Source organism: Pristis pectinata, chromosome 4, assembly GCF_009764475.1.
Source record: "Pristis pectinata isolate sPriPec2 chromosome 4, sPriPec2.1.pri, whole genome shotgun sequence".
Taxonomy (NCBI): Eukaryota; Metazoa; Chordata; class Chondrichthyes; order Rhinopristiformes; family Pristidae; genus Pristis; species Pristis pectinata.
The window spans coordinates 55,583,472-55,608,761 of NC_067408.1; the positions used below are offsets into that span (position 1 = coordinate 55,583,472).

The window sequence follows — 25,290 nt, forward strand, 5'->3', positions numbered from 1 at the left end:
GATGATAGTGAGATGGCAAGGGAATTGAATGAATATTTTGCATCGGTCTTCACCGTGGAGGACATAAGCAATGTGCCCATTAGTCAGGAGTCTCACGAATTGGAGCTGAGTTCAATTGAGATTAATAGGGAGAAGGTGCTTGGAAAACTAAAGGGGCTTAAGGCTGATAAGTCTCCCGGACCGGATGAGGTGCATCCCCGGGTTCTGAAGGAGGTGGCTGTGGAGATAGCGGAGGCGTTGGCGATTATTTTTCAGGAATCGATAGATTCTGGCATGGTTCCGGAGGACTGGAGGGTAGCGAATGTAGTTCCATTGTATAAGAAAGGTGGGAGGCAGCACAAAGGCAATTACAGACCTATTAGTCTGACGTCAGTGGTGGGAAAATTATTGGAGTCTATCCTCAAGGAGGAGGTTACCGAATACCTAGAGGCGCAAGGCAAGATAGGACCTAGTCAACATGGTTTTGTGAAGGGGAAGGTCCTGTCTGACCCAACCTATTGGAGTTTTTGAAGAAATCACAGGTAGGGTGGATAAGGGAGAGGCGGTAGATGTTGTGTATTTAGACTTTCAAAAGGCCTTCGATAAGGTGCCTCACAAGAGACTGATTAATAAGATGAGAGGTCATGGAATTATGGGCAGGGTAGCAAAATGGGTGGAGAATTGGCTGGTTGGCAGGAAGCAAAGGGTGGAAATAAAAGGATCTCGTTCTGGTTGGTTTACCGGTTACTAGTGGTGTGCCGCAAGGGTCGGTGGTTGGGGCCTCTCCTTTTTACCCTTGTACATCAATGATTTGGATGATGGAATAAATGGTTGTGTGGCTAAGTTTGCGGATGACACCAAGATAAGTGGAGGAGTAGGGAGCATAGAGGAAATAGAAAGAATGCAGAGGGACCTAGACAGTTTAGGAGAATGGGCAAGGAAATGGCAGATGAGATTCAATGTTGAGAAATGTGCAGTTGTACACTTTGGAAGTAGAAATAAGCGGGTAGATTATTATCTAGAAGGAGAGAAGATTGATAGTGCGGTAGTACAAAGGGACTTGGGGGTACTCGTACAATGATACCTTAAAAGTTAACCACCAGGTTGGATCGGTGGTTAAGAAAGCGAATGCTATGTTGGCATTCATCTCGAGAGGTATAGTGTATAAAAGTAAGGACGTGTTGATGAGGCTCTACGCGGCGCTAGTGAGGCCTCATTTGGAATACTGTGCGCAGTTTTGGGCCCCGCATCTTAGGAAGGATGTGCTGACGTTGGAGAGGGTTCAGAGGAGATTTACGAGAATGATTCCAGGAATGAAAGGGCTTAAGTATGATGAGCGTTTGTCGGCTCTTGGACTGTACTCGCTGGAGTACAGAAGGATGAGAGGGGACCTCGTAGCGACATTTAAAATGTTGACAGGTAAGGATAGAGTAGATGTGGCTAGGCTGTTTCCCTTGGTGGCGTGTCCAGGACCAGAGGGCACAATCTTAGAATTAGAGGGTACAGTTTCAAGACAGAGATGAGGAGAAGTTTCTTTACCCAGAGGGTGTGAAATGTGGAACTCCTTGCCACGCACAGCAGTGGAGGCCAGATCAGTGGGGTATTCAAGGAGGAGATAGACAGATATCTAAATAGTCAGGGTATCAAGGGATATGGGGATAAGGCTGGCAAATGGGATTAGAATAGTTTTTTTTTTTCTCTCTCTTTTTCCCCACCCCATTTCTTTTTCCCTTTTCCTTGGAGCAGACTCGATGGGCCGAATGGCCTGCTTCTGCTCCCTTATCTTGTGATCTTGTGTTGAGGCCAAAACTGGATCAGAGATGATTCTGCCAAATGGCAGAACATGCCAGAGAGGGCCAACTACGAACTAGGATCAGGAGTAGGTTACGTTCTTATCACAGCAAAGTCAATTCAACTGAATATCCTACCTTCTGATGCTGAGTTGAAATCAGCAATAGTATTTAATTTTACAAGAATTTATGACTTTCATTTTTTTCTAGAAAAGTGGCTTTTGACAAGTTCCAGAATTCCTTCCTGAAATATCTTTGCCTCTCTACCCCTCCTTCCTTTTTTAAATGGCAGTCCCAAATACTCATTATCTGGATTTTTGGTCACCTGTCCCAATATACTTGCCCATCAGTGAGATTTATTTTTCCATGCCCACAAGCAATACTCAACTAAAATACATCCTGATTATTTTGTGGTTCCAAAAGGCAGCAACTTTCAGCTGAGACCCAAATTTTATTTTAAGCAAAGTTGACCCCATGTTTAAAGTTGATGGTAACAGGGATCCCGGACTGAGAGATTTATGCTGGACAAAGCAGTGGGAAGATATGGACAATGAAGGTGGATCAGGTCAAGAGGCAGGACAATGTCAGTGACCACAAGAATGGGATGTAAGTCTAAGTGACCTGCTGCTGTTCCTATTTTACTTGATATTCTAGTGCAAGTTGAAATTTGGCCAGCAAAAAAAAAAATTTACCAATCTGCTTGCAGTCCATTTTAGAGGATGTATTGACATGTTAGAATAGCCAGCTCACAGGAAAGGAATCGCTGATACTCAAAAGGGTTAATCTTCAAGAAATGTCTTTCTTGCATACAGAAATGTGCACTGTAATTATTATGTAGTGAGCGCAGCAGGCAATAAAGGGCTATGCTTTAGACATTGCCATTCAAAGCTGAAGGTTAGCAATTTCCATACGAACAGAAACAGTGGGACTGACTAAATGTCCAACATTAACAACCTCAAATGCCTGAAGTTCATAAGCTCTGATTCTGCAGTGAGACTTGAGACATGTAATTTTGACAAATTTTCCAGTTTGCAAAAGATCAAATGTCAGTAAAGTTAACATTGTACTCAAAAAAAATGCTTTCACTCTTCTAATGTTAAATTACCCTTTAGACAATACACATCACCACTGATGTGTTGTCATGATTCTGGTGTGTGTGTGTGTGTGTGTGTGTGTGTGTGTGTGTGTGTGTGTGCGCGCGCGCGCTCGTGTGCAACCTAGCTTGCCAATCCTCGTGAAGAGTTTCAAAGTGCCACACTCTCAGCACTCTTGAAATGTGCCATAGCATTGGTACTAACAAGTAATATTACATGCTTTACATTCACCATGACCCAGATCAGCATTGCATGAGTGAAAAATTATCCATTTGAGAATCTGTAAACCTGAAGGAATCGGTATTCTAAAGATTTAATAGACACAGAAATAAGTTCTATGTTTTTTATTTCTATTGGTAGACAATGAGCAATTGAGACCTCAAAATTCACACTAAAAATTCTGATTCATCACACCCCTCTGTCAAATAACTGTACTAGATCAAGGGGTGGTGGAAACAAGTACTCTCACAACATTTAAAGTATTTACATGATCACCAGAAATGCCATCGCAGAGAAGGCTACAGGCCAGGTATTGAAAAATGGGATTAGTAAAGACAGTTACCTGATGGCCAGCAACAACACAATCGCCTAAGAGCCAGTTTCTGTGTTACGTGCCTCTATTTATCTGACCCACCTTAAAAATATAATCTGCAATTAAGTTCTTGGACATAACAGCACCACAAGTGACCAATGGGGAATTTTCCAATTTTCTTAATATTACTATTTCCATAAACTTCAACACAACATTCAAAATTGTTCATGATGTTTTGATGTCCTGCACCAGTCTCAAGAGTTGATCCCCCAGCTTCATACCATAGTCACCTACCCTGTGCTTTCTTTTGGCAATCTCTCCCTCAAATCCACAGCCACTTTACAGATCCCAGATTCAATTGATGAACCTGAAGAGAAAGTTGGTGGGACTGATTTGGCAGGCCCCACCACAGGTACTTACCCAGACAGTCAATGGCATGGTTACAATGACCAGCTACTTGAAAAGCAGTTAAAATATATATCACTAAATGAAGGAAATAACAGTCAAGTATGCTCCCCTGAAGTCTCTTTTTAAACATCAGAGGGAGCGACTGACTACAGAAATGACTATATCCGCATCCAGCTGCTCGATAAATCATCCTTGCTTTCTACAACATAAATATTTAATACTTGTTCAATCATTCTTTTTTATTATTCATTAGTTGAGCTCACCACCATGACTTGTACACAAGCAGCATGATGCTACTAATACACTGCAAATGACCAAACTAATTAAACTGTTTTAAGAGTCGCTTCATGTAGTCGCAATACTTCATTACAATAATAGAAGGAAAAATACGCTTTTCTGGTTAATGACACCTAATTAAAATGGTACTTGATCTTGCAACTTTGCAGAGTAATGCCAAGCAGGGTTTAAGGTGCTTTAGGCCCCATTGCAGGCAATGCATTGCTAACAGTTATAGATTGCTTTTCAGAGAGTACTGTGAAAGGGGCTGCAGCAAGGCCCTTTCGTCAGGTTATTATTTTTCTCACTACTTCACTCGCTCTCTCTCCACAAAGACCCCCAACTTCACCTCCCAGCAAACACCGGCCCCCTCCTGCTGGCCCTTCATACACTACCTTCTGTGTAGCAGCTGGATGAGAAGATTGTACTGGGTGGTCTGAAGATGTAAGGCAGGTACCGAGAGAAGCATTTCATCTTTCAATAGAAAAAAGCACAAGAGAATATCTTCAGTCCACGTGGATGACAGCTTTCATTCTCCCCCACGTAAAAGGTGGATTTATTCTGTCACAGCTGGGGTAGGTAGGTGGAGACGTGCAATGCTCATGACTTGGACAGGACAGATTCACCATGCTTGCCTCTTCCGACACCAGGGTACAGAGCCTTGCATCTCGGTTGGAATGCTGTACAAAATCCCAAAGCACCAGGATACTTAAATCATTGGCCGTTGTCCATCAGATCAGAAAATGCTGACTAAGAGCACTATAAAACATTTTAGCAATGCTGCTAAAACTCACCCCTGTGTCAAAAGAACTGCAAGTTAGTAGCAGCCAAGTCAATACTAAGCCTTACTGAATCCAACAAAATAAATGTAGCAGTGGCAGAATTTTTTCAATGAATATATCAGAAGCTTTTAACTTTGGGAAACAAAGTAAAAAACCTTTAGAAAAAGGAATCTTCTCCAGAAGTCTGGTCGTTTATATGCAGTACAATCGAGACACTTATAGCCATCTCCCTTCTCACATTTCAAGCCACGCAGTCTGCAAGTCTTGCTGAAGCCTGCTCCCATTAATCTAAGCAGTCACGTTAGAGGCTGTACAGCAACAGAACCTTGCAACCAATTACCAGCACCTTACGTAGCAGTGTTACAAAAAAGCAATCTTGCTCTGTTAGCAGCAGTGCCACCTTTTACTTTCAACCCCCTTGAGAAGCAGAGCACAGTACGCAGAGCCTCAACCAGTATCCTTATTTTGAAGATTACCTCAGCAATTGCACCTTTAACATGGGAAAATATCCTGATGCTTTACACCGGAGCATCATCAGACAAATCCGACACAGAACTACAAGGCATGTGATCAAATGCTTGGCCAAAGCATAGGTTTTAAGGAGCATCGTAAAAGGAGGAGAGAGGCAGACAGAGGTTTATGGAGAAAATTCCAAAGCTTAGGTAACTTACTATCGCAAACGCTGTAAAATTTTCAATGCTGCCCCAGGCTGATGTCATAAATGTAACATATTGTCCTACTGAGAGGGCATTGCATGAAGTGCAATAGCGTTGTGGCTGCTGCTGCTTTACGATATGCCAGATAAAAGTCTAAGAAAGCAGGGCTGTTTGGCTCAGTGACCCGTGGCTCAAGGCATGCCGAACTGTCAAAAACTGGCATTTTCAATCAATTAATCAATCAAAATGGTGATTAGCCAGAAGAAAGAGATTGTCTTGCGGAGGGAGAAAAAGCACTCATGGCAACAATCAGTGTTTTAATCACTGCAATCAAATTTGCAAAACGTTACCAGCAAAACTAACAGATATAGCTATGCCTGCCTCTTGATTGGAATCAGACTTATTTACAGCACGAGATTTTCAACCCAGCATCCGTGTTGTCATTGGAATTGTTCCTGTCTGTGCAAAACCAACCAAGCATCACAAGCAGTGCGGAAATCTCTATCATCTCTTTCCTTGGCTTCTGTTGGTTTACCAGCATGCATATATTGACAGGTTACTTGCAATGCTATTCTCTCATCACCCATTGAGTCCATGCCAGATCAATGCAAGAGCAATGCAGCTGGTCCCACTTCCCTGCCATCTCCTCATAACTCTGCACATTCTTTCCTTTTAACTTCTTATCCAGTTCCCTTTTGAATGCCATGAATGAATCTCCCCCCATTACCTCCTCAAACAGACTAGAGTGACTCAATGTAGAGTAGATATATTTCATTCCGCTGCTATTAACTAAAATAAAACAATGAAGTTACTAGTTGTAAAGTAGTTTGTGCAAAGAATGGTTGTGAATCATTTGGTAACATTTACTTCATTGTACAACTTAACCCTGATTAGTTAGAGCCCACAGTATCACGAAGAATCCTAAATGCTTCAAAATAGGCTAAATAGGTGTTCAAAGGAGAACTACTCCAGCTTCTTCAGACCACTCACGCAACTATAATCCCTCAACCCTCCAGTCATTTCTGCACTCTCTCTAAATCCTTTATGTCCTTCCTGAGGTCTAGTGCCCAGAAAGGGACACACCACTCCAACTGTAGCCAAAGAAATGCTTTATAAAAGCTTCCTCATTCTCTTTTGCCCCATGCATCCATTTACAAAACCCAGGTTCCTTAATGCTTTATTAACTACTTTCACCACCTCCTGTCACCATCAACAACTTGGGCACCTAGGGTACAGGATCCCTCCCTTCCTGTACCCCTTTCAGCATTGTGCACTGTAATTTGTATTGTCCCTCCTCATTCCTCCCACTGAACTGTAACATTATGCATTTATCTGTGTTAAATTCAGCATGTCCCCAATGACTCTCACCAATTTTTACTGATACACCATAGAAAGCATCCTATGCGGATGCATCACAGCTTGGTATGGCAACTGCACTGCCCAAGACTGCAAGAAATTACAGAGTTGTGAATGCAGCCCAGTCCATCACACAAACCAGTCTCCCCTTCACTGACTCTGTCTACACTTCCCGTTGCCTCAGGAAAGCAACCAACATAATCAAGGACCCCTCCCACCCTAGTCATTCTCTTCTTCCCCCCTCTCGTCGGGCAGAAAGCATGTACAACCAGACTCCAGGACAGCTTCTATCCTACTGCTATCAGACTCTTGAACAAACCTCTCATACGCTAAAGATGAATTCTTGATCTCCCAATCTACCTTGTCATGACCCTTGCACTTTATTTGTTTACCTGCACTGTACTTCCTCTGTAACTGCAATGCTAGATTCTGCATTCTGTTTTCTTTTACTACCCTGATGTACTTATGTATGGCAAGGTCTGCCTGGATGGCACACAAACAGAAGTTTTTCCACTGTATCCTGGTACACGTGATAATAATAAACCAATACATTTCCATGGCCACACATTCACCTTTTCTTCCTCACAGCTGACTTTGACTCCTAAGTTTTGTGCCATCAGCAGATTTAACCCTGTGTACCCAAAGTCCATGTGATCAACGTATCTTAGGAAAACAGAGGTCCAAGTACTGACTCCTAGGCGACTCCACTGTATAATTTAATCTAGCCCAAAACAGCAACTATTCATGTGACAAAGGGGGATGCAAAAGAGGATGGGGAGTCACATTTCTGATTAGGTAGAACATCACAGCAGTAGGTACAGAGGATGTCCTGGAGGGATCATCCAATGAGACCATTTGGTAGAACTCAGCAATCAGTGAGGGGCAATTACTTTGCTGGGGTTATACTGCAGGCCTCCCAATAGTCAGCGGGAATTAGAGGAACAGATATGTAAGCAAATCGTAATAAAGCGTAAAAGCAATAGGGTTATATTATTGGAGGATTTTAACTTCCCAGATATTGACTGCAATTGCTCCAACATAAGAACGGAATTTATTAAGTGTGTCCAAGATAATATTTTGAGACAATATCTGGATAGTCCTACCAGAGAAGGGGCTGTACTTGACCTTATCTTAGGAAATGAAACTTGGCAAGTGGCGGAAGTGTAGGTGAAGGGTCACTTTGGAGGCAGTAATCATAATTCTATAAGTTTTAAGGCCGTTGTGGAAAGGGATAAGGTTGGTCCTCACATCATGTTTCAATGACACAAGAGTGGACCTAGCAAAAGCAGACTGGGAGCAGATGCTTACAGTAAAAAGACAGCTGACAAATGGGAGTCTTTTAAAAGAGAGTTTGTAAAAGTTCAGGGACAGCATGTTCCAGTATGAATAAAATACAAAGGTGGCACGATTAAGGAATAGAGAAGAAAGTTTACTTTAGGTTTGATCAGGAATAAAAAGGAAGCATACAACAGGAATAGGCAACTACAATCAAGCAAGTTGCTTAAGTATAAAGGTTGTAGGAGAGTACATAGAAGGAACTTAGGAGGGCAAAAAGAGGTCATGGAATATCCTCAGTAGGTAAGATCAAGGGGAATCCTAATTCATTCTCTAAGCATATTAGGAGGAAGAGGGTAACTAGGGAAAGAACAGATACCCTTAGGGACTAAAGGGATAATCTATGTGTGGAGCAAGGGGATGTGGGTGAAGTCCAAAATGAATATTTCTCAACTGTATTCACCAAGGAGAAGGACATGGAGTTGAGGGAGGGATATATTGACAGTCTGTAACATGATAGTATTGTGAAAGGTGAAGGTGTTAGGTATCTTGGAATGCATAAGGGCAGATAAGTCTCCGGGGGCAGCATTACATTAGTGCCTTGAGCCATTATTGACCTGTTCTGTACAAAGTTATAAAATCACAGAGTCATAGAGAACAGAAACAAACCAAGTCCATGCCAGCTATCAAATTCCCATTTACACTAATCCCATTTCATTCTCCCCAAATTCCCATCAACTCCCCCAAGATTCTACCACTCACTTACACACAAGGAGCAATTTACAGTGACCAATTAACCTAAGCCCAGCACATTTTTGAATGTGGGTGAAAACCAGAGCACTCTGGAACAAACCCACGCAGTCATAGGGGTAACCTACATTGGTCAATTAACCTACTGACCCACATATTTGGGACATGGGAACAAACTAGAGCACCATACAGTCACAGAGAGAACATGCAAACCCCACACAGACAGCACCAGAGATCACTAGAACTGTGTGGCAGCTGCTCTACATGCTGTACCACTCTGCTGCTCTGAGTTGTGATCTTTGTTTACACTCAACCATGCAGGCAGGATGCTATATGGGGTGATCAGCCAGGGAAAAAGAGTGAAGGGTGTCATATGCACTTATCACAGCCTTCAAAGTAGATACTGAAACATTAATTCTCTGCTGATGCTGCCTGACCTGCTGAATATTTCCAACATTCTCTGACTTTATTATTATTTTTAAAATGTCCACATTGAATTTTTATCTGTGTTGCTCTACCTGCAAGGATAGTACAGGCAGGCTCAAGAATATCTTTCAAAAAGGCAACTGGATAAATACCAGAGAAGGAGAGTCAAAACTGCACGGCCTTCGGGAAGGGCATGGCAGTGAAATTAGTTGAATGCTTATTTTGAAGACCTGGCACAGGCACAATGGGCTGAATGGTCTTCATCAGTGCCACATAGTACAGTGATTCTAAGCAAAAACAAAGAGTGTGTGAAAGAAAAAAATGGAGCAAAATATGACAAACCAGGAAGCAAGAAGAGAGGGGAATAAGGCAACTGTAAGAGGGAATGAGCTGTTGAGATGAGCATGTTTAAGCTCTGATGCCCATGTCTCGATTGTCTGCTTGTGTAACTGAAAGGACATCAGGACCTTCCAGGAGGAAGACAGAAAACTGCACTGAAAGTAGAAAAAAATGTGAGGCATCATATAACATGCCAGCGTTGTTAAAAAAAAGCAAATCTGAAGATCAAAATCAGGGCAAGAGAGAAAGGTGAAATTAAATCCAATGTATATTTAAGGGTGTATTTTTTCTTGCTTTTTTTTTAAAGAACAATTCATTCTCAAAGAGATCAAACTACAATAAATGCGTCAGAATAAGAAATAAACTTCATATGCAAACGAAGCAATGCGGAAACATCCCAAGTTAATTGCTTGCATACACATTCATTTATTGGATGACATTTATTGATGTATTTATTGAGGTGGTAAAGTGTACAGCTGGTAGAGTTGCTGCCTCACAGCTCCTGAGACCTGGGTTCAATCCTAACCTTAGGTGCTGTCCATGTGGAGTTTGCACATTTCTCCCTGTGACATTGTGGGTTTCCCTGGGTGCTCTGGTTTCCTCCCACATCCCAACGATGTGTGGGTTGGTGGGTTAGTTGGCAACTGTAAATTGACCCCAGTGTATAGATGAGTGGTAGAATCTAGGAAAGTTGATAAGTATGTGGGAAGAATAAAAAATGGGATTAATGTAGGATTAGTGTAAATGGGTGGTTGATGGTCAGCAGGGACTCAATGGGCCAAAGGGCCTGTTTCCATGCTGTATCTCTCTATGATTCTATGGACTGGCACTAAACTGGTTGTCCCAGCAATTCATAGCCACATCATCCAGTGTTTCACCACCTTAAATGAACCCATAATACAATAGTTTATTATGAAAATTAATAATTATAGTCCCCTTGAATGAATTTAATTCCCCAAAGTCAGAAGCACTAATCTCAATGAAATAACCTGTATTCAGCCTTATATAAGAAAGTGCATTGACATGCAGAAGGCGATGAGATAGCAGAATCTTGTATGTGCATGCAGAGAGTGATCACAGCCAGACAGTCTGTACTATGGTGCTGATGTCTGTACTTTGTTGTCTACAACACCAGAGTCAGACTGCTGGATCAGTGCAGGTTAACTCAGTGGAAGAGGCAAGGGTAAGGGAAGGGATTTGCACTCTTTTGAGAAAAGGGATGTGCCTTTGTTTGATTGGTGTTCAATGTTATAGTCATGGTCACAGAGCCTTGCAACACAGAAGTATGCCCTTCGGTCCATCATGTCCATGCCAACCAAGGCCCCTAGCCTTCCATGCCATGGCAATTCAAGTACTTCTGGATACTTCTTAGGTGTCAGAGAGATGCCGCCTCTAACACTGCCATGCATTCCAGATTCCAGCCATCCTCAGGATAAAAAAATCCAGTCTCTCCTCACCTCATATCTGAAATTCCCCATCCACACAACATCCTGATGAACCTCCTCTGTACTTTCTCCAGTGTAATAATGAGTAGTGACTAGAACTGTACACCATACTCCAACTGTGGACTATCAAATGTTTTATGAAGTGTACCATAACCTTATGACCTTATAGAGGTGCATAAAGTCATGAGGGGCTTAGATAAGATGGCTGCTCTCAATCTTTCTCCCCAGGGTAGGGGAGTCTAAAACCAGAGGGCATAGATTTAAGGTAAGAGGGGAAAGATTTACAAGTGAACCTAGGGGAAAAATTTTCACACAGAGGATGGTGGGTATGCAGAGTAAGCTGCTAGAGAAAGTAGTAGAGGCCGGTACAATTACAATGTTTAAAAAACCTGGACAGGAACATGGATAGAAGAGAGTTAGAGGGATACAGGCCAAATGCAGACAAATGGGACTAGCTCAGATAGACATCTTGGTCAGCACGGACATGTTGCTCCATGACTCCATGACCTCCCTGCACTTTTATTCCATGCCCCAGCTGATGAAGGCAAGTATACTGTATGCCTTCTTCATCACCTTCAGGTATCCTTAGACTTGTACACCAAGGTCTATTTGTATTTTTTCTAGACTAATTAGCCCTCAGAAAATGCATCACCTATTATGTATCAGAATTAAATTCCATCTGCCATTACTCTGCCCCTTTACAAATTTATCAATATTGTCCTGTACCCTATGACTATCCACCTCACTATCAACACCACCAGTTTTTGTGTCATCCATGAACTTACTAATCATAACTCCTACATTCACATTTAAGTTACTAATGAATGTAACAGACATTAATGGTTCCAGCGCCGATCCCTGCAATACACCACTGGTCACAGGCTTCCAATCACAAAAACAACCTTCTGCCTCTTATAACCAAGCTGATTTTTAGATCTGATTCACCAACTTGCCCTGAACCCCATGAGCTCCTCTAACCTTTTGGCTCAATTGCCAATGTGGGACTTCAAAGGCCTTGCTGAAGTCCATAAGGGAAATAGGCCCTTCCTGTTCATATTGTCTTGGTCTCCTCTGATATTATCCACCTCAATTATATCTGTTCTCAGGCATCACTATTCTAAAGGAAGGTTATATAATGTAGAGCATCATCAAAAAAATTTGATTTAATCGAATTTAATCAGTTATTCAAATGTGATGGTTAACCAGGTCAGCCTGGGATCACCCTGTGCACTGCCCACCCCTCAGCCTGGGATCTCCCTGTGCGCTGCCCACCCCTCAGCCCAGGATCTCACCATGCGATGCCACCCCTCAGCCCCAGCTCTCCCTATGTTGTGCCCTAACATCAGCCTGGGATCTCCGGATTGTTCTTGCTAGTGAAGTGCATCTTTGACTGTAGGTGGAACAGAATGTCTTCTCCTGTGTCTTACCTACAACTTGCTGGAAATCTGCACAATGAGCCAAATGTCTCTATTGTCTGATAATGCCTGATGTAGTTAGGGGTTGACACATACTAATATTTATATTTCTGATTCTTTTGACCAAAAATACAAGCTCATTGAACCGTTACATGCAGCCATGACATTTGTGATGAATGCAGATTTCTCATAACATTTCCCATATTATCTCATAGTGAGGTAACTCATTTGATCAATAAATTCTTAGTTTGAAACCTTTAAGGCATTGTGTTTCACTTCACAATATAGATGATAAAAATAAACTCAGGTAAGAACTTTCAAAACTTGAATCAAGAATGAGTGTCGATGAGGATTTTAATCCCTGCCACATCATCCAAGAGCCCAAGGTTTTGTCCCCTCGTCATATCTGATGGCCTTCTGAATGACCCATAGCTTTTCTGAAAAAAAAGTACAAAGAAGACCATTCCCAATATTTAGTATGATAAACAGTCTGCTGGACGAACTCAGCGGCCTCTGGAGGAAAGGAATTGCTGTCATTTTGGGTCAAAATCCCACGTCAGTCCTGATACAGGGTTTCGACCCAAAACGTTGACAATTCTTGATTCCTTTCCCCTCACAGATGCTGTTCAACCTGCCGAGTTCCTCCAGCAGACTGTTGCTCCAGATTCCAGCATCTGCAGTCTTGTGTCCCCAATGTGAATTTGTACATCCATCTTTGACGTTACCTTTACTGGTTGGTAACTTTGTCCATTTTGTTCTACAGTGGTTTCACTTGAAACATCTCCACGAATTGCAAATCTTCAGAACTTGTTGCTCAATTTGCATCATTGAATAAATGACAGCTCTCTCATGCCCTTCATGTTACTTTTTGGAACTTATCATTTCCATATCAGTAATCTGGTTAGCTTGTCATAACAAGAGGTTAAGGCTCATAATTAAACAGTTCAATACATTTATTAATGATGATTAATTATCATTAATGATGATAATTATTAATGCAATACCAATGAATTTCTCAAAACCAGACAGTAAATAATTTAAGACTGCAGATGCTGGAAATCTGGAGCAGCACACAAAGAACTGGATGAATTCCAGATGGAGAGTCTCGACCCGAAACATCGACTGTCCACTTCCCTCCATCGATGCTGCCTGACCCATTGAGTTCCTCCAGTGCTTTGTGTTGCAGTAGTAAATGATTTAAACTGTTTAATCTCACTCCCACATGCAGCAAATTCTTCTCAGAGATTTCAAAAATGTCAAATATTTAAGGATTTTCCTAATTGCTCTTTCTGTCTCTTTCCCCCCCTCTCTTTGTTCATTATTTCTTTCTTTCTCTGCATTTCTCTCTCCATACAGAATTCCAGACTAATGCACAATCTTTTTTCATCTGTCATTTCTTCATTTTCTCCTCAACCTTTGAATCTTAATGGGTGAGAGGTAGTCTGTTGACCCAATGTGGACTAAAGTCCTGTGACAGACATGCCATTGCTCTTGCTCTCCCAGTTTCAGCTTGCATTTACAGCACCGGACGGTACAAATTCTGACTGGCCTGTAGGATTTGTAATGAAATGTAACCATTGGCACATGCTACAAGAAATAGTCCTCCTGGTAACATCTGATCCACAGCAGGGCACAGTAACATGGACCACGTTTATGTTACTGGACCCCCAATCCAGAATCCTGCATTAAAGACCTGGAAACGCAAGTCTAGCACAGCTGGAGCATTTAAATTCTACTAAATAAATGTGGAGTGAAAGGCTGTGTCAGTAATGGTGACTGGATTGTTGTAAAAAAACACACAGGTTCCTTTAGAGAAGAAAACCTGCTACCTTTACCAGTGCAGCCTTTATGTGACTTCTAGACCCACAAGTACCTTCTGAAATGGCCAAGCTACTTTGTTCAGGAATAAAGAGGGATGGACATTAAATAAGACAGCTATCACCTTACTGTCTTCTGCACACAAGTTACTGCAATGGAAAAGTTACTGTATGGACATCGTAGTCTAAATATTTACAATGGACCTAATTTGGTGGCAATCCACTCACAATGCAAATAGCGCTCCTGGTATCTTATCCATTTTTTAACACATTGAATACTCCCTTTGTATCATTAGCTATAAATAGCATGGATCTGTTTTTGCATAAATTAAATCAACATAATTACAGCTTTTTCTCAAAAAGTATAGTTTTACAAGTATAGTCTTACAAGTATAGTCGCGGAGACAACTGAATCACAGTGCCAAAAACAGGCTCAGTTATGGGTGTCGCCTGATATTTTAAAAATATTCTGTGATGTAATGATATATTTTTTAAACTTTTATTTATACTTGTTTTCCCCTGGCCATTTGATGAGTCGTTGTAGTGTCCAGTGTGGAACTGAACTATAGACAGGAAACTGGAGCTACAATCCATGCCACCGCTGCCTTGCGACAATTGTAGGAGCTTAATAATTGAGCTCAGAGCCCCGGAGTTGGGGGGTTGGGAGGAAGAGCAAATCTGGTGTGAGAGTTAGGGGAAATCAACATTATTCCTCTTGATCATCAAAACTCTAACCACGTCTAATACATGGGCATCTTAAAACCTATCCCCTTACAGACTGTCCCCGGGTTAAGAACAGGTTCTGTTTTCACACACGTCCACAAGTCAATTTTGTCTATAAGTCCGAAAATACAGAAAATCACTCGAGTTTGGTGCTGATGAGGGCAATTAACATGAACATTTGTTTATCGTCTTCCCCTATCGAGTTACCATAGTACTGAATCAGGATGTCCCACGCTCAGCGGCTGGTTTCAATGGGCTTGAAGTACCATTGTTACATTGTTTAATCGCGTATCGTTGCACAAGTACCAATAGAAGCAATTGCTTGTCAATTCCCAATTCTCTTAAGTGATCTCCACAGTGAAACTGGCAGCTTGTGTTGTCCAATTACTGAAGGGAGGTTACATATAAACAGGTTTTCTTCCCCACCCCACCCCCAGCTCTGGTTCTCATTTGAATTTAATAATATTTACAGGAGCTTATTAGTATGTAAGGGTGTTCACAAGTTGGGCAATCATAACCCAAACAAGGTCAGTATCCATTTCATCATTGTCTGCTCCCAAAAGTAACGTTTCCAGATTTAAGATAATGTAATACATGAAGCAAGAAGCGAAACTATGACAAACAGTGCCACAGTTACAGTAAAATGAACCAAGCAACATCATGGACACTTAGAGAAATTAAAATTGACACCAAGTCATGCAAGGAAATGTCAGGGCAGGTGATCAGAATAGTTATCAAAGATTTAAACTTCAAGGGGCATCACTGGGGAAAATAAAAAGGTGGAGAGGTTGAGGGAGGGAGTTGCAGAATTTAAAACTGTACAGCTGAAGACCCAGCTGCCCTTAGTGGAGTAATTGACAAAGGGTTAGATTTTATAGAAGTTACTAAATTGAGTAAACATATCACTAACCCAATAGTTAAACATACAATACGAATATGGTTTCAATTTCATAAAGTTTTTGGATTGAATAAATTTAACTTATCAAGTCCCATTCAATCTAATTTTTTCTTTCAACCATCCAGAATTGACTTAGCTTTTTCTTTATGGAAAATGAAGGGAATAACATGCTTCCACGATTTATTCATTGATAACTGTTTTTTATCTTTTGAACAGTTGTCTAATAAATACAATTTGCCTAGATGACACCTTTTTCGATATTTACAGATTAGAAATTTTTTAAAAGTTACTATACCTTCTTTTCAGACTCCATATAAAATTGAAATTACGGAAAAAATTTTAGGTTTTAATCCCCATCAGAAGGGCTTGATAGCAATAATTTATGGTCTAATTATGAAAATACGTCCAGAGATACTTGATAAGATTAAGAATGAATGGGAAAGAGAACTCCAGATACTTTTATCTACAGAGTCATGGAAGAAAATTCTTCAATTAGTTAATACATCTTCAATGTGTGCCAGACACTCTTTGATACAGTTTAAGGTGGTTCACAGGATCCATATGTCTAAAGGATAAGCTAGCCCATTTTTAATCACCATATAAATCCTATATGTGACAGATGTAAGTCAGAGGTGGCTTCCCTGAAACATATGTTTTGGTCCTGCCGTCTTTTGGAAAAAATATTGGAAAGACATTTTTAACATTATTTCAACTGTATTGAATATTGATTTACAACCTCACACTATCACTGCAATTTTTGGGCTACCAAGGATGGAATCTGGCCATTTATCTGCTTCTGCTTGCCGTATGATTGCCTTTGTCACATTAATGGCCAAGCGATCCATTTTGTTTAAATGGAAGGATCCAATACCTCCTACTACTTTTCAATGGTTTTCTCAAACTATATCATGTTTAAACTTCGAAAAAATTAGGAGTGGCACTGTTGATTCTTCGCTTAAATTTGAGGAAGTTTGGAGTCCATTTATTCAATATTTTCATATGATATAGATCCCTTTTCAATAACCCTTGAATTTAGAGGAGCAGAGTTGACGACATAATAATGCTCTTTGTTCATCAAGAAATATCAGTCCAGTTTCTTTTTCTCTTTTGAAATTTTTTTTGGTTTGTTTCAACTTATTACTTATAATTTTTTTGATTTGGGGGTTCTCTTTTTTTATTATATAATAAATCTTTTTCTTTCCCTTTTTGAATTTTTTTGTATTATATTCGCTTACTAAGAGACCGTGAGGTCTAGATAATATTTTTTATTCTTTATGATTCTTTATGTCATGATTGTCCTCCTGATCTCTTTGTATCACATGTATAATCATTGATGTTATATATATTAATCTGTATTAATTTGAAATTAATAAAAAGATTGAAAAAGAAAGGTTTTAGAGGAGTTCTCAGAGGACTGTAGGGCTGGAGGTGGTTACAGAGATCGGATGGGATGAGCCAGTAGAAGGATTTAAAAACAAGGATGAGAAGTTTAAAAGTGAGGCACACAAGACCATGGGCCAACATAGGTCAGAGGACCAAGAGGTGATGGACGAATGGAACTCGATGCAACTTAAGATACTGTTGGGATAATCCAGTCGAGATGGGAGAAAACCAGAGCTGTTGGAGTCAGCAGCACATGAAGTAAGGCAGGGTTGAGTCGGGGCATGTTCCATCCAGTTTGTTTCGCTCCATCACTGCAGTTGTCTCTCAGTAGACTAAACTCCACGCACAAGAATTCACTCCCAAAATCTTTAGCTTTGCTACCTCTTTCTTCCCACACATTGTCCCTTAAAACTCAGTTCTGTCCATTACCTCTGAGTGATTCTTGGACCCAGGTTTTGTCCGATTATGCTCTCATGAAGAACTTTGTGATATTTTAGAAGGAACAGACCCTTCGGATCATGGTGTTGTACTGAACCAATTAAACTGGTAATTAAACTCCTAGCTAAACTAATCCCTTCTGCCTATATAATGTCTATATCGCTCCATTCCCTGCACATTCACATGCTTACCCAAGAGCTTCACACTCCTCCATCGTATTTGTCTCCACCACCACCCCTGGCAGCTCATTCCAGGCACCCACCACTCTCTGTGTATAAAACCTGCCCCATACATCTCCTTTGAACTTACCCCCCTCACCTTATTTTACTATTTCAAAAGATGATGTAACACATTTAACAACTAGATTCATGGCAATAGAGAACCATCGTTCCACACAGTTTGGAAGATGTTCCTGTCTGTCCACATCTGGTAAAGTAACACTGCCCAGAGACAAACTGAACAACACTGTCTTTGCAACTTGTTCAATAGAATTGGCAATACATGAAGCAAATGAGCAATGTGAGACCATGTGATATAGGTAATTAATTTTGACTGTTGAACTGAGTTTAAATTTTGCACAATCAAGAAAGCAGCACAGCAATGTAAGCTGTGGACTTGTAAATGATTAAATTCAGTTCACAATACAATAACACACAATGGCACTGCACTTTGTCATACAACTGCAGACACAATCTTCCGCATATTCAACAACAAATGGACCAACAGCCGCTGTCCAAGCTGCAACGTGTATTCTTCATTTAAGTACGAAACTAACACTCAACATCTCCCTCCTCAACACACCCTCCTAACCAACAAGTCATAAGAAATTCATACCTGTGGCCACTTGAAGGAACCAAAGCAGAGAAGGCATTTAACAGTGCTGGCTTCAGGTCAGAGAGAAGCAACTAATGGCGAAGGAGGCACCCCAAAATGAAGTGCAGAAGATGAGGTTGAAGTGTTTGCAAAGATCTTCACTTGGAGATTCTGTGTGTGATCCTCTCTATCTTCCTCCTGAGGTTCCCACCATCAATACAACCGCAACAATGACATCTACCAAGCAATGTAACAAACTGGCAACATAGGTCCAGTCCACTAAAGGTAGGCAAATCCAGTCCAGCCATTCCATCCCTCTGGCTATCCTCACTCATCGCGAAGAGATGGTAAGTGTCATCCACAGTACTCTCAAGCAACACTTACTTACCGATAACTTCCTCACTGACGTACAGAGTGGGTTACACCAGAACCACTAGATTCCAGACTTCACTGCAGCTTTGCACAAGAAACTTTGGCCCAACACTTGCCATGCTTCTCCCCGAGAATAATAGCTGCAATGACACCACTTGGCCAATGCCCCAACAACTCTGATTCCGCAGTCCCTCCCACTGCCAACCCCATGCCACCATGTCCTCATCATCAGCGTATGGGAGGTCACCCAATAGCCTTGAGCACAGTGATGGGACTATCACTAAAGGCATACATCCCCTAAATAAAAAAGGTTCTTCAGCTTCATAGGTATTGCCTTGATACCCGAATTAGCAGGTCACATATCTTTCAATTAGCATGCGGGTCACAAACACCTGAAAGTCTTGTGAGTAAGTGACATTACTGAGTACAGTGTACTAGGGCAGATCAAGCAGAGAATTCACAAAGTCAAAGGTGACCACGTGGATCCTAAGTCCCGAACGGCTGTATGTGTAAAATAACAGGGCACAGAACTCTGCTCGTAATGACCCAGGCAAGGACTGAGGTCCGGAGAGTTTTCCCTCAGCTCCACTGTCACCTGACCACAAGTTTGTCCAAGCTAGACTTGGTCATTTTCCATATCAAACAACCACCCAACATTCCTTGTCCAGGACTTCAAAGCATGCCTTGAAATTAGGATAAGAGAACATAAATAGAAACTAATAAAGCGCTACATTAAAATACAATTTAAAATACACAGCAAGAGGACCATTTTGCCTAATTTCTACCCATTCTGAACTCTCAGACAATTTCCACGTAGGGTACCAGAGCTCCGGCAGGAAACAAATGGTGTCTGCACATATTATAGCTGAACATCATAATAACTACACCCTGTCACATAATTTAAACATATAGCCCTCCAGACTCTCCATTCATTACTAAATGGATTCCCAGGAGGGACCCAGACCTTTATCAGATCAGTTGAATGGATGTTTTGTTATCTATCTATATCTATCTACCTGCCTGCCCACCCTCATAACAACCATCAGAATCAGGTTTATTATCACCGACTTATGTGACGTGAAATTTGTTGTTTTGCGACAGCAGTACAGTGCAAAGACATAAAATTACTGTGAATTACAAAATAAATAAATAGTGCAAACAAAATAGGAATAATGAGGTAGTGTTCATGGGTTCATGGACTGTTCAGAAATCTGACGGTGGAGGGGAAGAAGCTGTTTCTGAATCATTGAGTGAGGGTCTTCAGGCTCCTGTACCTCCTCCCCAATGGTAGTAACAAGAAGAGGGCATGTCCCAGATGGTGAGGGTCCTTAGTGATGGACGCCACCTTCTTGAGGCACCGCCTCTTGAAGATGTTCTCAGTGGTGGGGAGGGTTGTGCCCGTGATGGAGCTGGCTGAGCCTACAACCCTCTGTAGCCTCTTGCGATCCTCTGCATTGGAGCCTCCCTATCAGGCTGTAATACAACCAGTCAGAATGCTCTCCACTGTACATACATAGACATTTGTAAGAGCCTTTGGTGACATACCAAATCTCCTCAAATTCCTAATTAAGTAGAGCTGCTGGCATGCCTTATTCGTGATTGCATCAATGTGTTGGATGCAGGATAGATCCTCTGAGATGTTGACGCCCAGGAACTTGAATCTACTCACCCTTTCCACCACCGACCTCTCAATGAGGACTGGTGTGTGTTCTCCCAACTTCCCCACCCTGAAGCCCACAACCAATTCCTTGGTCTTCCTGACACTGAGTGTGAGGTTATTGTTGCGACACCACTCAACCAGCTGATCTATCTCACTCCTGTTCGCCTCCTCATTACTTTCTGAGATTTTACCAACAGAAGTGTCATCTGCAAATTTATAGATGGTGTTTGAGCTGTGCTTAGCCACGCAGCCATGAGTGTAGAAATATTAGAACAGTGGGCTAAGCACACATCCTTGAGGTGTGCCTGTGTTGAATGTCAACGAGGAGGAGATGCTATTACCAATCTATAATTCTAGCCATAACTAACCCCTCGAAGCACTTCATTATGGTAGATGTGAGTGCTACTGAGCGATAGTCATAAAGGCAGCTCACCCTACTCTTCTTGGGCACCGGTATAACTACCATTTTAAAGCATGTGGGAACCTCAGACCACAGCAATGGGAGGTTGAAGATGTCCTGCAACACTCCAGTCAGTTGGTCAGCACAGGTTTTCAGTAACCGGCCAGATACACCATCAGGAACTGATGCCTTGTGAGGGTTCACCCTCTTGAAAGATGTTCTGACATCAGCCTTCGAGACAGACATCACATGGTCACCGGATGCTGTGGGGATTCGCACAGGTATAGTGTTACTCTCCCTCTCAAAGCATGGATAAAAGGCATTGAGCTCATCAGAGAGTGAAGCATCACTGCTATTTATGCTGTTAGATTTTGCCTTATAGGAAGTAATCGCATGCAAACCCTGCCACAGCTGTCATGCATCTGATTATGTCTGTAACTTTACAGGGAATTGCCTGTTTGCTCTCACAATGACCTTCCATAGGTCATACCTGGACTTCTTGTAGGATTCTGGATCACTGGTCTTGAATACTACAGATCTAGCCCTCAGCAGACTGCAAATCTCCTGGTTCATCCAAGGCTTCTGGTTTGGGAAGACTCGGTATGTTCTCAAAGGCACACGCTCATCCATGCAGGTCTTGATGAAGTCAGTGACAGGTGTAGCAATATTCATTCAGATCAGAAGATGAATCCCTAAATGTGGTCCAGTCCACCGATTCAATGCATACCTTGACCATACCTTGTTATACGTTACTAAGGGCAATAAGATCCTCAGACAGCTCCCTTTCCTTGTAAGGAGAGAGTAAGGAGGAGAACATCTCGAAATGGTCTGCCAGGGAAGGTAGTGGAGGGAAGACTTATGTACCTTCAGGGTCACTCCAAATGCCTCACAGTCCAATCAGCCTCTGGGCAAGACCCAGTTCTGAATGGAACAAGTTATTATTTTTACATTTTATTTAGAACTTAAGGGAATATAGATTTTTTTCCCTGATAGTGTGCTTTCACTGACCGTGCTCATCAGAATTATTAAATGGTAACATATATGAGTGCTCTTACAATCTTCTGTTGTATGCAGCCAGTGGGCAAGACTGTGCTGGTCATTGGAACATCTGTATTTCCTGGCCCTGACCAATGGATGAATATAATATGAACCGTAATGACAGTCCCCAGGTTACGACAGGTTCTGACCCTGAGAACTGTCTGTAACACAAACTGTTCGCAAGTCAGAAATGAACAAGTGTGCGGGAGAGGATCACAGAAACAGCTGTGACGGGAGAGCGAGCAGGCGCAGGAAGAGCGGCCGCCAGCCGGCCTCACTGACTCAGCAAGTGGGTGAGTGAGTGTGCTCAGTGCTCCCAGCTCTGCTCGGTTCCACCCAGTCCCCGGTTATAGTGACTCAGGGGGAGAGGAGGGAAGGCACGCTGAAATGCCCCATTCCCACCCAGCAGAAGGTGTTGCAGCCCCACAGCACCCAGTAAATCCATCCCCATCCATCCCACCCGTCTCCCAAACACTCGTTCGTATGTACGGGCTGTCTATAAGTCGAGCGTTCATAACCTGGGGAGGTCCTTAAAGTAAAACTGAAAAATTAAAGGTAGTTCCCCAGGCACCCACTGGAGTCATAGATTGAGCCAGAGACCTTGTTGTTTAGTGGGCTCTCACTCAGCCGTACTCCCTCCACCATTCAGGAGCAGGGTGGCTGAATGGCAAGGGCTGCCCATCAATGCACCATGCCCACTGAGAGCCCATCTTCACCAGTGACCGGGCAGTTAACAAGCAGCTCCACCAGCCCAGCCAGGTTCCCACCTAGAACAAAGGCTGCTAGATGTTGAGCAGGATTTAATTGGTAATTGGTTTATTATTGTCACATGTACCGAGGTACAGTGAAAACCTTTTGCTTTCATGTTCACCAGACAGACCATTCCACACATAAGTACATTGGGGTAATAGAAAGAAAAAAAAACAGAATGCAGAATATAGTGTTACAGTTACAGAGAAAGTGCAGTGCAGGTGGACAAATAAGGTGCAAAGGCCACGATGAGGTAGGTTGAGAGATAAAAAGTTCATCTTTATTGTATAAGGGGTCCATTCAAGCTGCCATTCAATATCAAGCTGTCCTTGATATTCCATTCACTTGCTTCAGGCATGGGTTACAGAACACAACAGCAGAGGTGAGGTGAGATGAGATGAGAGCAACTTTCCTTGACCAGGTGTGACAAAGAAGAGCCCCTGCTAACCTGGTCAATAACAATCAGGGGAGTCACACTGCGCACAAAGGGACCAATCACTTCAGCTCCCGAATACCAATACATCAGTTCCTCAGGGTAGCATCCAAGGTCCCTCAGTTCCCTCAGTCATGGCCTTCCTTCATCTGAGTTGGCCTTAGAGTGGGGAGATTTGTTAATGGCTGCACAGTGTTCACAGTTCCTTGGAAAGATCTAGTGAAAGATCCTTGATCTAGTACAAAGATAATGGCAGGATTCTGGGTAGTGTGGAGGAGCAGAGGGATCTGGGGGTTCATATCCACAGATCCCTTAAAGTTGACTCACAAGCGGATAGGGTAGTTAAGAAAGCTTATGGGATGTTAGCATTCATAAGTCAAGGGATCGAGTTTAAGAGCCGCGAGGTAACGATGCAGCTGAATAAAACTCTGGTTAGACCACACTTAGAGCTCTGTGTCCAGTTCCGGTTGCCTCATCATAGGAAGGATGTGGAAGCATTGGAAAGGGTGCAGAGGAGATTTACCAGGATGCTGCCTGGTTTAGAAAGTATACATTATGAGGAGAGACTAAGGGAGCTAGGGCTTTACTCTTTGGAGAGAAGGAGGATGAGAAGAGACGTGATAGAGGTATACAAAATATTAAGAGGAATAGATAGACAGCCTGCGCCTCTTTCCCAGAGCACCAATGCTCAATACATTAGGGCATGGCTTTAAAGTAATGGGTTGGAAGTTCAAGGGAGATATCAGAGGGAGGTTTTTTTTAACCCAGAGAGTGGTTGGGGCATGGAATGCACTGCCTGGGGTGGTGGTGGAAGCAGGTACATTGGTCAAATTCAAGAGATTGCTAGATAAGCATATGGAGGAATTTAAAACAGAGGGATATGTGAGGGTAAGGGGTTAGATAGTATTAGGCGAAGTTTAAAGGTCGGCACAACATTGTGGACCGGAGGGCCTGTATTGTGCTGTACTGTTCTATGTTCTATGTTGATAATACATTAACAACTTGGATGTGAATGTAGGAGGTATGATAAGTAAGTTTGCAGGTGATACGAAAATTGGTGGTGTTGTAGATAGCAAGGAAGGTTGTCTAAGGCTAAAGCAGGATATAGATCACCTGGAAAGTTAGATGGAGCAATGGCAGATGGAATTTAATACCAACAAAGGCAACGTGATGCATTTTGGGAAGCCAAACATGGGTAGGAGGTGCACAGTAAATGGTAGGGCCCTGGGGAGTGTTAACGAACAGAGGGATCTTGGCAGCATAGGTGAATAAAATGGTGAAGAAGGGATATGGAATGCTTCCCTTCATTGACTGTGACATAGAATTGGACATCATGCTACAAGCTTTATAAAACACTGGTTAGGCTACACCTGTAGTACTGTGTGCAGTTCTGGTTGCTACACCACAGGAAGGATATGAATGCACCAGAGTGCAGAGGAGATTCACTAGGGCAGTGTCTGGATTAGAACAGCAGGAGAGACTGGACAGGCTGGGTTTGTTTTCCCTAGAACAGAGGAGGCTGAGGGGTAATCTGATAGTGTCTATAAAATATGAGGGGGATGGATAGGGTACACAGCAAAAGTCTTTCTTCCCATGGTGGGGGTGCCAAAGACAAGAGGGCATAGGTTTAAAGGTGAGAGGTAGGAGAGTTAGGGGTGTAGGCCTAATGCTGGTAAGTTGTCATATCACCTGCAGGTGATATCACCTGCAAACTTATTGCCAAGGTGTAGGCCCAATGTGGGTAAATGGGATTGGTGTAGGTTGGTATGGGCATGGTAGGCCGAAGGGCCTGTTTCTACATTGCATGACTCCGTGATTCCATGATACTATTAGTCCATAGATGCTGCCTGACCTGCTGAGTGTTTCTAACATTTTCTGCTTCCATTTCAGATTTCCAGCATCTGCAGTTTTTTGCTTTTCGATTCCTTAGGTAACAATGCAATGCTCATCTCCATGAAGCAAGGTCAGATTCCATACCATACAGGCTGCAATCATTACAGAAAGTGGCTCACCACAGCACCAAAGGAAATTGTGGTGTGTAA

At 42.2% G+C, this 25,290-nt stretch overlaps 1 protein-coding gene across 2 annotated transcripts in view; it reads right to left on the reverse strand.

Moving 5' to 3' along the window:
• LOC127569518 (serine/threonine-protein phosphatase 2A 55 kDa regulatory subunit B beta isoform) overlaps nt 1-25,290 on the reverse strand; it is a 493,802-nt gene that overhangs the window by 411,624 nt on the left and 56,888 nt on the right. Inside the window, exon 1 of one of the 2 annotated variants that reach the window (XM_052014240.1) lies at nt 4,475-5,300. The exons of the other annotated variant lie outside the window; for it this stretch is intronic. Within the exon in view, the coding sequence (XP_051870200.1) occupies nt 4,475-4,553 (79 nt within the window). The 5' untranslated portion in view covers nt 4,554-5,300. Of the gene's footprint in view, nt 1-4,474; nt 5,301-25,290 lie in introns of those variants that run through there. 2 annotated transcript variants of the gene reach the window in all.